At 34.1% G+C, this 16,718-nt stretch overlaps 1 protein-coding gene and 1 pseudogene across 12 annotated transcripts in view; both read left to right on the top strand.

Moving 5' to 3' along the window:
• Positions 1 to 16,718, top strand: part of SLMAP (sarcolemma associated protein) — a 123,030-nt gene that overhangs the window by 93,028 nt on the left and 13,284 nt on the right. For all 12 annotated transcript variants that reach the window (XM_006917512.3, XM_025050658.1, XM_006917510.3 and 9 more), the window contains 4 exons: positions 2,016 to 2,096; positions 2,373 to 2,432; positions 13,520 to 13,642; positions 14,802 to 14,876. In XM_006917512.3, coding sequence (XP_006917574.1) covers positions 2,016 to 2,096; positions 2,373 to 2,432; positions 13,520 to 13,642; positions 14,802 to 14,876 — 339 coding nt within the window. The remainder of the gene's footprint in view (positions 1 to 2,015; positions 2,097 to 2,372; positions 2,433 to 13,519; positions 13,643 to 14,801; positions 14,877 to 16,718) is intronic.
• Positions 13,152 to 13,270, top strand: LOC112484418 (annotated as a pseudogene).

Here is a 16,718-nt window from a genome sequence, read left to right as displayed (position 1 = left end):
TCTATCTATAGATTAGATGTATTAGCCTGCCTTATTTGAGACCAACTTTGTGATCAAAACTGGAACATTCAGAGATGTCTGATTTATAGCACACTGTGAATGTACCAGAACTGACTGGATTCCCATGGGCCTCTGTGGTCAGTGACTTTACTTCTCATCTAAGTTCCCTGTCTCTCATCAGTTGGCCTTTGACTAGAAATGGCAGTGAGAAAAGAAGCAAAAGGCTTTTTGTAATCCATCATCCATTTCACAAGTTAAGCGACAAATTCTAGGGGTGTTCTTATATGAAATAGCCATAATAAATTATTTTTGCATATTGAATTAAATATTTTGACAGTAATGGTTTTAGATATGTCTCTGATTACTTTCAAAATGGAAAATATCTTTTGGCTTAGTTGATTATAAAACAATATATATTCACTGTAATTTCAAACAATATATGACTATATGAAGTTAGAAAGTAAATGTCCACCATGGCCCTATTTCCAAAAGTAACCATTAGTATTTCTGTTGTAGATTCTTCTACTACAACTATATATATATATACGACTAAATTATAATATAAATATTCATAAGCTAAATGTATAGCTATTTTCAATCTAAATGGGGTCATATTATACATACTGTTCTTTAACAGACTATTTTTATCTAATAGTAGTGAGTATATTTTGAATATTTTCCATTCCATAATGGACAATGGTGTAGTGAACATCCTTATATATACTATATGTAGTCTATTCTTTCCTTAGGAAAAGTACTAGAAGTGGATATGCACATTAAAATTTTTGATATATATTACCACAAACAGAACAGTCAAGTATGTAACAATATAAAAAATGATCATATGCTTAGTGAATTTATAATCTCACTAAGGAAATAAGCTACAGACACAGCATGATATAAAATAGAACACGATTAATTGTAAAAAGTATATGACACACAGAAGATGCAATAAAAAGGAGCAGCGTGATGGAGATATGAATACTTCTTTAGAGATAATAGGCTTTAAGCTGTATCTCACAGAATGAATAGGCCATGTAGAGAGAGAATGGTCATTGAGTTCAGGGAAATTCAACTTAAGGAAAGAATTGTAGGCCATAATGAGGTGACTTGCTTCAGCCCTGTACAGAGGCTGGTCTGGCTGAAACAGAGCTCATGTGGGAATTAATACAGGGACCGGCTAAATTCTGGGATGTCAAGCTTGGTTGAGGTCTTGTGGAGAATGGAGAGCTGATATAGGACTATGGTCAGAGAAATGACCTCTGTGAATGCTATCTTCATGCATACCATTCTGTACACAGATGTGCTACTACAGATGAGAATTTCGGGCCTAATTAATTTCCAATCATCTTTATGAAATTGTTGGACTTACAGTTAGGATTTTTGAGAGCACTTCATTGAAAACTAGACGTAGTATGTCTTCATTGGATCAGGTAGCACATCACTTGGAAATAATTTCAAGACTTTTAAAAATGTTTTTCTCAATGTGGTTCAGATATAATATTTTCTTTAGATGTAAAAGACTATTAATTTTATTATTTTAAATGTTACTTTTATAACAAATAATTGTGATTATTTTAGAATTTTATCAATAAATAGTACTAAGGCAACCTAACTAGTGTTTTTATATAACAGCTATTTCCTTTCGTCATCTTCATACAATGTCCACATTATCCTGGGAATTTTGCTATATTTGTTGCAGTTCTCTGAATACTTTAGCAAAGCATGCTTCATTTTTGTTTCCAATTGGCCAGTGGACGCTTTGAACAAAAGTCCCAGCCCTCTGCTCAGCAGACATGATCCACATTATAATTTAATATGAGCTACATTTAATAACCATCATTCCATTTCGAACTAGCAGTGGTGAAGAAGTAAGAGATTCAGTGACTTCAGTTAATTTTAAAAGTATTTTGCGTACCAGTAGATTTAAAGCACGCATAGCCTGCAGCAGTTTTATTGATAGAAGCTATTTAATTATAATGACATTCTTTTCTTTTTATTCTTTTACTTGTTAGAAAACCAGGCAAGAGCAAAGGAATCTGATTTATCAGATACTCTGAGTCCAAGCAAGGAGAAAAGTAGTGACGACACTACAGGTGAGCTTTAACCTAATGTTTACAGATCTGCAGATGTTATTGTTGCTAAACAGTTTAGGTATGCAAATTAATGTGGGTGTAGATTTCAGAGCATTGCTTCCCTTTATCAAGTCACTTTCTTGAATCTTGGATATATTGTTTAAACTATCTGAATACAATAGATGTTTAAATTTTAACTATCCAAATACAATAGCAGTATAAATTTAAGTTATTTATTGTGATAACAGTATAGAGCTGATTATTGTTTTTGTTTGTAATTATCTTTTTCTCCCATAGATGCACAAATGGATGAGCAAGACCTAAATGAATCCCTTGCTAAAGTGTCCCTTTTAAAAGGTACTTTAACATGTTTTTATGATATTTTAAACCAGGGCATGAGATTTATTTACCTTTTGCTACAAAATCAGTTCTATGTATAATATGAAGTTTTAAGTTTTAGTTAAAAGATTGACAGGTTCTATAAAGTAGCAAGAACTAAAATTTAAAATGTTGGTGTTGGGCCAGTGTTTCAAAGAATTTATTGTAAAATAAATTGTATCAATCAAGGTTATGAAGGGCAAAGCAGTAAGTGGTAGAATTTGAAATGCAGCTGTAGTTTTTTTGTATTTACCTTGATGTCTCTTATATAAACTCACTACCACTTTTAACACAAATTAGAAAAAGATGAAAATATTAACTTGAAACAACCACCTTTTTGATTTATTATTATACATGGTAGCAGTTGTAAATTTCCTCATTTTCTGGTCCTCCTCATCCTCCAATAAATATACCTAGGTTCTTAGGACATTCTTCTAGATATTTTGAGTGGGGCTAAAATAAGCAGTGCATGCAATAAATTCTTTCTCTTGTCTCACTTCTAAATAAGAAGTACATTTATTTATTGATGTTAACTTGTTTAGAATGAAATGGGTGGGAAATAAATCAGCATTCATAAATGTTTTTTAAAAATAAGATGCCTTAGGATAGCTTATTGATAAATCCGTGGTTGTCACCATTTAGCCTCTTTTATATTGCCTATTATACAAAGAAAAGTTGACATGTAAGTTCAGCCCAGTGTGTTAAACATGTTGGTAGCAATGGACTAGCACCAGGCAGCTCTCTGGAATCAGCAGCAGAAGCAGCCTGTGGAAGTTTCTCACTGTAGAAATACTTATGCTTCTGGCTGGGCTATTAAGGGATCTCGTATCCCAGTCTAGGCCCTGAGTTTGGATTATATAAGGAAACCTTAGTTTCACCCTGCATGACCCTGCTGCTGGCCTAGTTTTACAATGATTGGGATTGGGTACGGTTAGCAGAGATTACCTAGATTCTCTTAGAGTTCCTTAGGGCATCCTGGACTTCTTGTTTCTTCCCCATAGATACTGAAGCTCATGTGGCTCTTCGAAGCCACCTTTGATTGAATTCCATTAACAAGGGACACGCTGAGGATTACTGGCCCAGGCAACCATTTGCCAACCTTTAAGTATCTCTAAGTATGAGCATAGTTTCTAGCACTCTTACCTTTGGTGTTGATGAGCATGCTTTTTTTCTAGTGTTGTAGTAATAAATCTAAGTTAGTGTTTGCACAGTCTAGAATCTCATCTTGGAGCATTTCTGATTCTTCTCAGAAATGCAATACTATTATTGTAGAAAAAATTGTTACTGATACTGAACCCCTGGGCCTCTGTGGGAACATAGAGAAACAAGAGCGGGGGTGAATGAATAATGAAAACCAATCATACAAAAGTAGCTGTTCTTATGGTCTTTTTTACTCTAGAAATGTCCCAGAAATCTTTTCAGCAGCCAAGTTCAGATTGGTTTATAAGTATCATTTATGATTATGTTAATTATATTCAACTGTTATTAGTGCTTTTGTAATTTTATGTGTCAATCTGTTCTAGATTTTATTTTTACCCCATTGCTTACCACAATGCCAGATGTTCAGTAAAACTAAGATATTTGTTGAATGAATTAATAACAGACCTCTTACATCAAAGTTATAAAACCATAAGAGCATTAGGAAAATAACACACTCCAGCCAGGAAGCTAAGAATCAGAGAGCTCTGGGCTCAATCTCAGCTCTGCCATCTATTTGTAATATGTCTTTGGGCAAACTGCTTAACTCCTCTGTGCTTTACTTTTTTTCATTGGTCAGATTGGGAAAGATTGACATCATAGGATTAGTGTGAGGATTAAATGAAATGATGCATGTAGATCACGTACCATGGTGTAGAGAACATAGTGTGTTATGCACTGTAGTGAAGACACTGATAATGATGATAGTGATTGATAAAAGCAGAGCTATCTATTAAAGAGTAACTTTTCGTTAATTGAATAAGATTGTAGAGTTTAACAAAACAATTGGTGGTAGACCTTTTCCTGTTAATAATAGGGAGCGCCCTTCTAGTTGCTAGATGGGATGCTACTCAGTTCATGAATCATTTCATAAAGCCAATTAGATCTTTAAAAAATAATAATAATGTGTGTTTCTTTGCCACATGTAAAGGAAAATTTTTTTTAATCTTTGATTACCATGGGAAGGCTAAATTGTATTTGTAAAAGTGCCCATAATAAAAGCTGGGAAATCAGACTCAAGGAAGAAGGAATAAAAGGGGAAGTTGGAGAGAAAGAGACTGGAAAATATAAGGAGCCTGTGGAAGGAGAGTGGATGTACTAATGCTGCTATTAATTGCTTGGGGTGCTGTTAAAGTGACAAAAACAAAAATAGAATCCCAAAACTTTTCTTAACATTTCTGTATGACTACCGACGTTGTTACTGAAGTAGTGTCTTCATCAACACCTGTCAAAAGATTTTGGAGCTTAATTTTGAGAACATTTAAGTAGCTCCTTTATTTTCCTCATTGAAACCCTATGGCTGACTTCTTGAACCATTATTTTCAAATTTTATTCTTTCCTTTTTAAAAATTATAGCCAATCTTTATTTAGAATTACGGTGTGCTACCCTTCATGTTAGTCATCTAGGATTAGGAAAATAATCTAAAGTAGATTAAACATTCACCATGAGATGTAAATAAAAAGATGATAGATAACATTTTTCCTGCAATATTAATATTAATTTTCAACCAATTTATGCCACTTTCGAAAGAGAAAGATGTGACTCAAACTACAAGTTTTTATATGCTTGGAATCATTTCTCCAAAAAAGGTAAAAAGAGAACTGAAATTCAGTCCAAGTAGTATCTAATGCAATTTGCTCTTTTTAGGAAACTGTGCCTCTCATGGTTTCAAAGTCTGATAAGACTGTTCTTGGGGTTTAAGGAGTTTCTGTCCTTGGTGATAAGAGAGTTATAGATGATAAGCTGCTTCTTGGTAGTTGTTGCTATTAGGAGTCAAAGAAAGGAAAGATTTTTTATTTGTTTCTTTGTGTTTATTTTGGAAGATGAAGAAGAAAGGCAGTTTGAGCTTCGTGGAAGAAATATCATTTGAGATGACCCTGAAAGTGTGTCATACCATATATGACATATTCAGTAATTAAAAAAATTGAATCTGAACCTGGTCAAGATTCTAGATTCGGCTACCAACTTGCAGGACATATAAAGGGCTAGGGATGTATTCTAAATGATGTGGTAGGGATAAAACGGCAAAATTCGGATTAGAAAATTCTGCAGGGCACATGACTCAGTTTTTTCAAGTAAATTGCAAGATTGGGAGAGTGGGGAGGAAAGAGCCATGAGAGATCCTATAAATTAAGAGAGATTTAAGAAATGTGTCAGCTAACTGCAATGTGTGAACCTTATTAGGATCTTCATTCAAACAATCCAAATGCAAAAGAAATTTGAGACAGTGGGAAAATTTTAATACTAAATGGATACTTGATATTAAAGAATTACTTATTATTGTCAATGTGATAATGTTATTAGTCATTTGGGTTTTTTTTATAGATTACATAGATTTTTTAAATTTGTTATTTCATTATTAGTTTCAAGTATACAGCACATTGGTTAGACATTTATATAGTTTATGAAATGATCCCCCTGATTACTTTTTCTCTCCTCTGGCTCTGTATCTAGCCATTATATTACTGCTGACTGCATTCCCTATGCTGTCATCCCCAGGACCATCTATCAGTTAGGTTCGCTGAAGGAGGAATGCACAAGGCTGAAGAGGTTAAGCAAGATTTATTGTAGCAGAGGGACAGCCTGGCTGAGCTGAAGATGGCATCAGCCCTGAATGCGCAAGGGGATCTGAAACTTATGTGGGGCTTGAGGCAGGTTTTTTTGGTGAGAATATTTTGAGCGAGTAAATTGGCATAGTGGTTCCTACACTACGGGGGATAGGGCCCTCCTGGACCTAACACCATCAACTCCTAATTTGTATTTCTTTAACCCCTCACCCCTTTCTCCCAGCCCTCTAACCCCTTCCCTTTTGGCTGGCACCAGATTGTCCTCTCTATTTGTAAGTCTATTTTCATTTAATTTGTTCCTTTTGTTCCTTAGATTCTGCATATACGTGAAATCATATGGTATTTATCTTTCTCTGTCTGACTTGTTTTACTCAGCATAATAACTGCTAAGTCCCTTTCTTTTGAAATGGTTGGGTTTTTTTTTTTTTTTTTTTTTTTTTTTTATAGCTGAGTAATAGTCCATTGAATAAAGGAACCATAACTTCTTTATCCAATCGTCTGTTGATGGGCAATTACGATGCTTCCATATCTTGGCTATTGTAAATACTGATGCCATGAACATAGGGGTGCATAGATCTTTACGAATATCCATTTTTAATTTTTTGAGGAACCTCCAGACTGTTTCACATAGTGGCTCTACCACTGTGAGTAGGATTAAGAGAAGACTGAGATATCTTCTCAGACAAAGGAAACATTAAAAACTACAAGCTAGATAATATGGGTTGGGTTTGACAAGTACAGTATACTTAAAGTTTGTTCATATAATCATTTGAGTATTTTATAAGTTGAGGTGATTATTTTGGCAGAATTCAGTAGCTCTGAGCACAGAAATATTAGACCTGTATTTTGGGGAGATTGTTGGATGAATTGGAATAGGTAGAGGATGGAGGTAAGACAGTCAGTTAGGAGGCTTAGGTAATCATTGAGAGTCTGAACTAGGGTGAGAAATTTAAACCAAAGAACGAAATTCAGGTTTGGGCCCAGTTCTTGTCTTTATCATCTCTTCTTTGGTAATCATCTGGAATCCATTGGCCTGAGAAACAGAATATGAGAGAGAAATGAAAGTCAGATATAATTCCAGTGTTTGACCCTGAATGACTGAAAGGATAGTGGTGTTATTAAAAGAAGTATTTATTTCTGGAAGAAGAGGTATCCTGGTGGGGAAAGTGATGGTTTTAGTTTGGTACCTGTTGAACAGGAAAAGTGACCATAGACTCTCGTTTGCCTGGAACTGTATATGCCTGTTGTCCCAGTGTAATTATTGAAAGTGCTCCCTTTTACATTCAAAAGTATCCCAGTTTCATATTATCACCCTGGAAATGAGAAATGCAGTTGGAAGTGCAAGACAGAAATTAGGACTAGAAAGTCATTGTCATTTATTGCCGAGACATTTATTGACCTGAGAGATAAAAAGATAAGATACATGCAGAAGCTGCAGAATTATGAAGGATAGTGTTGATAGTGTAATTGTATTTTGAATAGGTGTGGTGGGAACTTTGGAGAGCCTAGCTTAACCATGTTTTGAGAATTCTCTGTGTAGGGGTGGACTGTAGTACTGCAGGAGAAAATTACAGAGAAAGGAGGACAATGAAGAGGACAGATCGAATTGTCAAGAAGGAACCTAGCTGGTCAGAAAGATCCAATTGTCAAGAAGGAACCTAGCTGGTCAGAAAGAATGGCAAAAGAGTGAGAATTAACAATAAGAGGCTATGCCCAAAATTAAATTCATAATTAGGCTACTACTTAGGACTACCTCATATGGCTGCATATACCCTTGATGAAAAAAATGGTCTTGTTTGTAGTGAAGCTTGTTCTCATCAAACAAGCCTGCAATTACAGACCTTTCAAAGGGAAGAGTGCTAGTAGTTGAAAAAAGATACACCCACCCGGCCAGCTCTCTCAGTCAGATGTTTCTATCAATTGATGAGTTAACAGATGATGTGGCTACATCAGCCTTCAACAAACATGCACATGCAAAATAGAACTTGGGAAAAGATACTTTGATTTGGCCCCTTACCAAGTGGTTCATAATATCTCAACCATGTTTAGAGCAAAGGGCAGTATTTAAGTTAACTCTCCAGTCACTCTTTGAAAGAAGTAGTCACACCAAATTTAATTTAGGATCTCATGTAGGTATTCTGTGTGCCAAGGCTGATTGATTTGTGGGTTCTTGTGTGGTATGGATCTCTTTACGGGATTTAGCCTTAGACTGAGAAAAGTTAGCCACTGGCCCATAATATACCAAGCATTTCTAAATATACACCATTCGTGTTAAGGGAAAAACGGATTCTGTTAATCTTTCCATAGCATCATAGTTCCTAAAAATCATTTCTTTCTCTTTGACTTGCACACCTAAATAAAATAGATTTGGCTCAGTAAGTCATTTATTGATCTTCATTTAAGCACTTTCCACTAATACTCATCACAAGACTTTTCCCAAGATCATGAAATAGATTGATACAAAAAGTCCCTTTCTGTGACAAAAGTGAGGCACAGTGAGAGTAGACCACAATAAACTAGTAATGCATTTTCCCCCACAACCATAAGAAATGCAGTGAGCCCTTGATCAACCTTAGCTCAAAAAGATTTGCTCATTTGTCTTTGGTAAAAAAAAATGGTACTTGGTTTTCTAAAAAGAGGATCTGCACACTAACTACTTAATTAGTTCGTATATAGTAATTTGTGTTTATTAAACAATATCTCTACTTCTATAATCAAGCACTGTATAGAGTTTGTATATTTACATTATTTGACACGTGGCATTTTATTTGCTCTAATTAAACGCTAATTTTTTATTATGTGATACAGAGAACAAATTTGCAAACAATAGATCCCTGTGTTAGCAGAACTCATTATTGCTTAGATTATATTTTGTCTACCAAAACAGAATTACTTAACATAAAATCTATTCCATTATTTTTAGCTCGAAAAGCAAGTATTAGTTTTGTTTCACATCACTGATCAAGAGAATTGTTCTACTGCAGACAAGAAATGTCTGCTTTTACAGACTTTCAAGATGAATTACACAGTTATTCTGCATTTATAAAAGGATTCTCTTCCTCAAAACAAAGTAGTGCTTTAGTTGTTGCATTAATTTATTTACATTTATTGTGTTTATTTAAAAAATCTATACATTTTAAGTTCAAATATTTTGTATATTAATCAGATAGTTAAGTGCCTACTCTATGTCTAGCTTTGTATTAGGTGGAATATAGTATGTTCCATGTAGTATGGAGCAGAAATGTGAAACATATATACATTTAACATTTGTTAAATGAAAACAGTGATAGGAATCCTCTTATTTCTGGGGAAGAAAATAAGAGTTTGTTAGAAAAGCATGCCACTTAATCGTTATTGATTTAACGATTGGTAAATCAATTGATTTGATTTGAAATTGATTTAACGATTGGTACCTTTAAGAAGGTACCATGATTTATGGAAACAACGATTGAGCTAGAGTGAGAATTCTGGTTGTCTCCACTGCCCAGATGTATAAGCCATTTCAGAACTCTAGACTTTTATTTCTTCATCTGTCAAATGAAAGGAATAGGTTACTTGATCTTAAAGGTCTCTTCCAAATCCTGTGTATCTGCATGGTTTTATGGTCCTTTAAAAATGAAATTGAATGCTATTAAACAATTAAGGAACTTGAAAGGCCTTCCTGGTTTGCTTGGGTTTTACTGTCAAGCTCTAGAAATCAAGCAAAAGAGACCATTGTGTGCTGGGAGTTAGATGCAGTCACAGGGTTAAATGCAGACGCTTGAGCCTGAGCTTTAAAGGATGTGCAGGTTTGTAGGAGTAAAGGAGAATGGTATGAGCAAAGATGAGTAAAGAAAATAGTCATGAGTGTGAGCTACGACGGTGACTATTAGGAATTGAGTATATTAGTAGGTAATGGAAAATAAGTAATGATGGTTATGGAGAACTTTAAAAGCCACATAAAGATGATAGGGAGTCAGTGCAGGTTCTTGATCTAAGTAAGAGAATTGCTGTAGTATCACAATGAAGGATAGAATGCAAAAGGGCAAGATAGATTAAGGATAAGACTTTAGGAAGAAGTGATTGAGGTTCTAAGATTGTGGTATTAGAATTGGTAATTTCAAGAGACCTTTTTAATCATGAAAACTTTCAAACACAAGGAAAGTTGAAAAGGACTAAAACATACATATATGCCTATTGCTTAGATTCAACAATTGTTGGTATTTTGCTATATTTTATTTGTATTGTGTATATATGAAGAAATTTTTCTTTTGACTTTTTATTTTGATACACTATCAGACTTATAGAAAAGTCACAAGACTAGAACAAAGAATCCATGTACCCTTCATCCAGATTCTCCAAATGTTAACATTTCACCTCATGTGATGTTAACATTTTACCAAATTTGATTTTTCCATCTCCCTCTCCCTTTTCCTTTCCCCTCCCTCTCTGTTCCTAAACTATTAAGAGTACATTGCAAGACATGATAGCTTTTATTCCTAAATACTTCAGTGTGAATTTCCTGTTTCTGTTATATAACCACCATACAAGTTGCAAAATTAGGAAATTGACATTGATATATTACTATTATCAAAACACAGACCTTTATTCATATTTTGTTGATTGTCTCAATAATGACCTTTATGACAAAAGAAAATCCTGAGTCATGCGTTGCATTCTGTTGTCCTATCTCTTCAGTTCCTCAGTCTTTCTTTGTGTTTCATGACGTTGACATTTTTGAAGAGCATATTTAGTTTATAAAATATTCCTTAGTTTGTCTGCATCTTATGTTTTTTCATGATTACATTCAAACTATGCATTTTTAGTAAGAATGTAACAGTAATAATATTGGGCATCATATCAGAAAGTCTCTGATTTTGAATCATTCTGTCACTGATGATGATAACTTTATGTAAAATCCTGTAATTCCTCAAACTTTTATCTCTTTAGTTTTAGCATCTACTGATGATTCTTGCCTGAATCGGTTATTACTATGTTAGTTGCCGAATAGTGATTTCATAATTCTTTCAACATTTATTAGCTGACTTTCTACTTTAAGGAAGAGTTTTCTCTTTTCCCCTCTTTCCTCTTCTCCCTTCCCTCCCTTCTGCTGTATCAGTGTGAATTCATGGATTCATATTGTATTTGGTAGATTATAATCTGTCACTATCATTAATTATTTCGATGCTCAAAGTGTTCCATGTTTGGCCAGTGGGAGCTCTTTATGTCTTTTTGACATGACCCAATCATTCTTTGAGCCTTTTTTTTCTGATGAAAAAGATGTTCTCCATTCATCTTATGCTTTTCCTGATCATAGCCCTGAAATCAGCCATTTCTCCAGTGAGCCCTAGGTCTCTTTAGTGGAGAATGGTATTTAGAAACCAAGATCTGAGTATTTGTTGTGATTCTAGGCCCACTCGATGGACAGAGTTAAGCAATAGATATGTATGTATATTATATATACAAACATGTATGTATATCTACACAATCTCACATATCTGTATTTATTTCTGTATCTTTATTTTTCTGTACATTCAAATCTATTAGAGTTCATTCTCTAATTTATACCCTATACTGCAGGATTAATTCTATATTCCCTATTTCCATATCTGTAATTCTCTTCTCCAACAGTGAGAAACCTGGTTCCTTTTATCTACAATATATTTATCTGATCATTGTTAGAATACACAGAAAATAGTTTCAGAATTGCCAACCAATGCTTCTGTGGAAAAGAAGGCTTTGTATAAATTTGTTTTTTCTTGGTTTTCAAATTATTAACATGGAACAGTAGTTCTCAACATGGAACAGCTTTACTCCCCAAGGGATATTTGGCAAAATATGGAAATATTTTTGATGGTTACAACTCAGAGGGAGTGCTATTAGCATCTACTGGGTAGAAACCAGAGAAACTACTAACTACCCCACAACAAACGCCCCAGAACAAAGAATTATTTCGCCCAAAATGTCAAAAGTGCTAAGGTTAAAAAACGCTTACATACAACGAAGAAAATATCTAGTGAAGGATTTTTTTTTTTTTGCTAAACCACTTGAAAATAAGATTTAAGCATCATGACACTTCCCTCTTAAATATTCCTAAAAATAAGGACATTGTTCTACATAAGGACAAATCCAGAGATGGGCAGCTAGGACTATTGCGGACTCCAACATGTGGTTTGAAAGAAAAGCTTTGTAGTTGTTGTGACAGTGCCTTAGCCACTGGAAAACCTCTCTCTATGTATATGTGCCCACCCTTACCAAGAGACTGTTTGAGAGAAGAATTGATAGGTTGACTAGGGAAAAGTAAGATATAGTCTATGCGTATGAAAATGTGTATATGTAACATCTGAGACCTACTGTGATCATATTGTGAAGTTTTATTCTCAGCTCTTTTTTGATAAAGTTGTTATGTGTGAGCTATTTGTAAACCAAAGTAATAGTCAAATAGAATTTGTTAGAAGACTTATAGCCTACCTGATGATTTATTTATTTCAGGCAGTGTTCAGTAGCAGAAAGTTTTAATACAATGAAAGATGAGCAGAGTGAGTAGAGAAGAAAGAAATTACAGGAGGGAGCATGTTTGAGATGTAATGCTAAATCTGATTTATTGCAATAAAATCATTTAAGTGTCATTTAAAATTCAGCAAATATTTGTTATGTGTGTAGTGTTGGGGAAAGCAGTGATGGCAAAGTGAGCACAATGCAGCTTTCAGCCTAGTTTTTATTTTGTATTCCACAGCTGGGGAAATCGTACTGAAATGCTTTTTCTCAAAGAAAAGTTTGTTTCTGTTTTTCCATTTCCAATTCAGTTCCAAGTGTAATTTTCTGACTTGTTATCAAGAAATTTCTCAATTGATAAAGAATTGCATGATGTTCATCTTACTGAATTTCAAGCCTTACATAAGCTCTACATGAGTGAAATATATACTTTTAGTATATATTAATCTACATTTTATACGTTTTGTCTATGCCACCCTGAACATGCCCAATCTCGTCTGATCTCGGAAATTAAGCAGGGTCGGGCCTGGTTAGTAATTGGATGGGAGACCACCTAGGAATACTGGGTGCTGTAGCCTTAAAAAAAAATTATACATTTTATAGTGCCATGCCATGAATTACTAATATGTATTTAACTGTACTGTGTTCTTTCTCCAAGGTCAAATAACTAAAATGCTTAACATAATTTCCTTCCAAATTTCACATAACTTAGTTGTGCTATGTCGTTTAACTATGCATGTCTAAACATGAAAGAGATTGCTAATCTTTGGTTGTAGAGATTATAGTGTGATACTAACTCTTGCTTTTAAAATAAACATTTTCGTCAGATGACTTACAGGGTGCACAGTCAGAAACTGAGGCAAAACAAGAAATTCAGCATCTTCGAAAGGAATTGATTGAAGCCCAGGAGCTAGCTAGAGCAAGTAAACAAAAATGCTTTGAACTTCAAGGTGAGATCAAGATTACTTTAATTCTTTAAGGGATGTGGCGACGACATGACATAACTGAATGGCCCCAAATTTGCAGTCCGGAGGCATGGTATCTTGTTTCAGAACCACAGCTTTATTAGACATATGTTTTTGAGACATTCACGTAACCTCTTTGCATTTATATTTTTCAGATCAATAAAATGAGGAGAGTTCATTTGCTCTACTTTCTTCATATTATTGATGTGAAGATCAAGAAAGACCTATACCAGTGAAAAGTCTCAATAGTTAAATACATATTAAGTACAACAAATGGGAAAAAGCCTAATGTATATAAATTTCAAAGTTTTAGTTACATCTAATGTTAGCTACTCATTATAAGATAAAGGAAATGTCTATTCCCTGTGACTTTATAGTGTATTTATTCATCAGTAAATGGGAGGAATGAGTCTAGGTTAAGGTATCAAATCTTCTAATGTCTCAACCACTTCTTTTCTAGCTCACTTATCTGTAGTGTCATAGGCCAGTGGAGTCTGCTATTCCCTAGAGCTCACATTTTCTATATCATTCACACTAACTACCTGGTTGTGGTCAGTTAGTACCTTAGAAAGTCTTAGAATGAAGAGAAAGTGAATGGCCTGTGGAATCCTCATGTTCTCTAAGATGGCTTTCCTGACAAGGAGCAAGATTCTCAGAACTGGGAACTTGTTACTGCTTCCTTCCTTTTCTGCTTCTTAAAGAAATTAGAATTGGTATTCAGCCTCTTAGAGGGTCCAAGCTAATTTATTTAATTATAATGAAAAAATATTAACAAACATCAGTTACTTATTTACAACTTACTTTGTGCTTGGTACTAAACATGAAGATTTTAAGTTTGGTTTTTAAATATAGATCGAAATGCTGATAAACAACTATTAAGAATGTTTCTCATGTGAAGAATAGTACATATTATCTTGGTGATACAAGATCTAGAAAACCCCACTAAATTGAATAGATTTATTACTTACTACTGTTTTGTGTTCCTAAAATCTTTAAACTAACTGCAAATACTGATAATACTTACTGCCTAACTTTTGTTTCCTTCAGTAAGCTTTAGGAAAGAGTTTTTTACAAATTTCCAGCTGCTCAATTTTGAATACTTACATTAACTCACAAAATTAGGTATACTATGTTCTTCTTTTAGCTCTTTTGGAAGAAGAAAGAAAAGCCTATCGAAATCAAGTTGAGGAATCCACTAAACAAATACAGGTTCTTCAAGGTATGGAACACCCCAAGGGTATTTGAGATTGTTGTTTTGCTTATTTTTAGTGAGTCAAAAGGAATGAAAAATAAGAATGCAGAAGTTTCCCATTTTTCATGGCTTTCTTCTAACCTAGAATCTGAGGCTATAACTGGGTGAACTTTTGTTTTTTTTAAAGAAGATAACAAGAGAAGATTCCTTCATAATCCAATAATAGACACATGGAATGGGAGGAGCAGGGGTAAAGATATGGATTTGGTAAGACTGTCACTTTCTGGATTATGTAGTGAGTTACTGGGTTATGTAGAGAGGGCCTTCAGACAGGAAATCACTTTGACCTCCTTTGTACATTAGCACTTTTAGCTTTTTGGTGGCATTATTTCTAGTGCTCATAGCACACTTGACATTGCAACAAAAATTATATACCACATGGAATGGAATAGTGCTCCCTGTACTGCCTTCCATGGTATAGGCTGCTCTTCATACCCACTGTTTTGCTACCTCTTTGTGGTCTATTGCAGGGTCATTACAGAAATGACCAGAAAGACCCCTGCCTGTCAAGGGTTTTCTTTAAACTGGTGCTCCTAGTACTGTGAGACTGTAATTATGAGATACCCTAGGAGAGGTCTTTTTTTCCTATGCCATTATAAAATTCCTAAAGCAAAATTAATTTGCCTTTATTATCAAAGAGGGAACCAATGTTATTTTAAAGTTTTAGTTTGAGAAGAAATGGATAGTCATTGTATGAGACCTATGATATTTGCCCTAACATATTCCAGAAAAAAACAATCTTTTGGGGTTTTCTTTTCTTATTTTGGAGTGGAATATTTGAATTATTTAAAAATTTTAACTTTATCGTGGTCAAATTAGAATTTCTGAGGCAAATTGTATATCTTTTTAAGTTGAAAACTTTTTAAACTCTTATAGCTTAATGTCATTATCCATTAGCTTATATAAATCTGATTTGAATCTGTATTTCCATCCTGTATTGTGTTTGGGCAGTTTTCCCTAAAGGTTCTGTGACATAGTGCTAAAACTGTCTTACCTAGGCATCATTGAGTGCCCCCTAGTGCCAGCATGTGTATTTCAGGACTTTATCCACAAATCCATGGTCATGTTATCATTGTGTCTTTTCAGATCTTGAACCAGTTACCTCGATACTTCCTATAGACTTAAATAGCATAATATTTAATGTTTATTTATGGAGCAACCTCCCCCTCTTCCAACTTTAATACTCTTAATTATTTTAATTATCTTTTCTTCTACCTAAGGAACTTTTTCTATCTACAATTTATTTGAATTATAATAACCAAGACTAATATTTTACTTCTGAACCAAATATAATTTTATACAGATTATTTTCGGTTTGATCATGAGGGCATGAGACCAAATCTTTTAAAAATGTACCTCTTTGATTAGGCAGTATTCTTTAATTTTATTAATTCAACCAATAATTCCTGATTGTTTACTTTGCTAGTATTGGGGATAGAGCATGCACGAGATGTACAGTTTAGTGGAAAAGAGAAACAATAAGCAAATAATATAATGTAACATCCAGTAGAGGCAGAGTAAAGGGTAGAGAATGACAGCGAGCTATTTTTAGATAAGTCATCAGTGAAATCTTCTTTAAGGAATTGACATTTGAACAAAAAATTTAATCGAACATCAAAGGTTTTTCTAATGCTTACCATTTGACCAAGCAATTCTATGTCAAGGGAATTTACCCTAAGGAAAAAAGTCAGGATTGTGTTATAAGCAACACTATTTCTAGTAATTAAAAACTAAATAGCCTACAATGTCTAAAATAAAGGATCAGCCAAAAAAGTTACAGTATAGCTATTTTTTGTTACTAAAAGATGT

This window comes from Pteropus alecto, unplaced genomic scaffold (genome assembly GCF_000325575.1).
Source record: "Pteropus alecto unplaced genomic scaffold, ASM32557v1 scaffold75, whole genome shotgun sequence".
Taxonomy (NCBI): Eukaryota; Metazoa; Chordata; class Mammalia; order Chiroptera; family Pteropodidae; genus Pteropus; species Pteropus alecto.
Note: the sequence above shows the minus strand (reverse complement) of the source record. Positions and strands in the feature narration are given on the sequence as shown.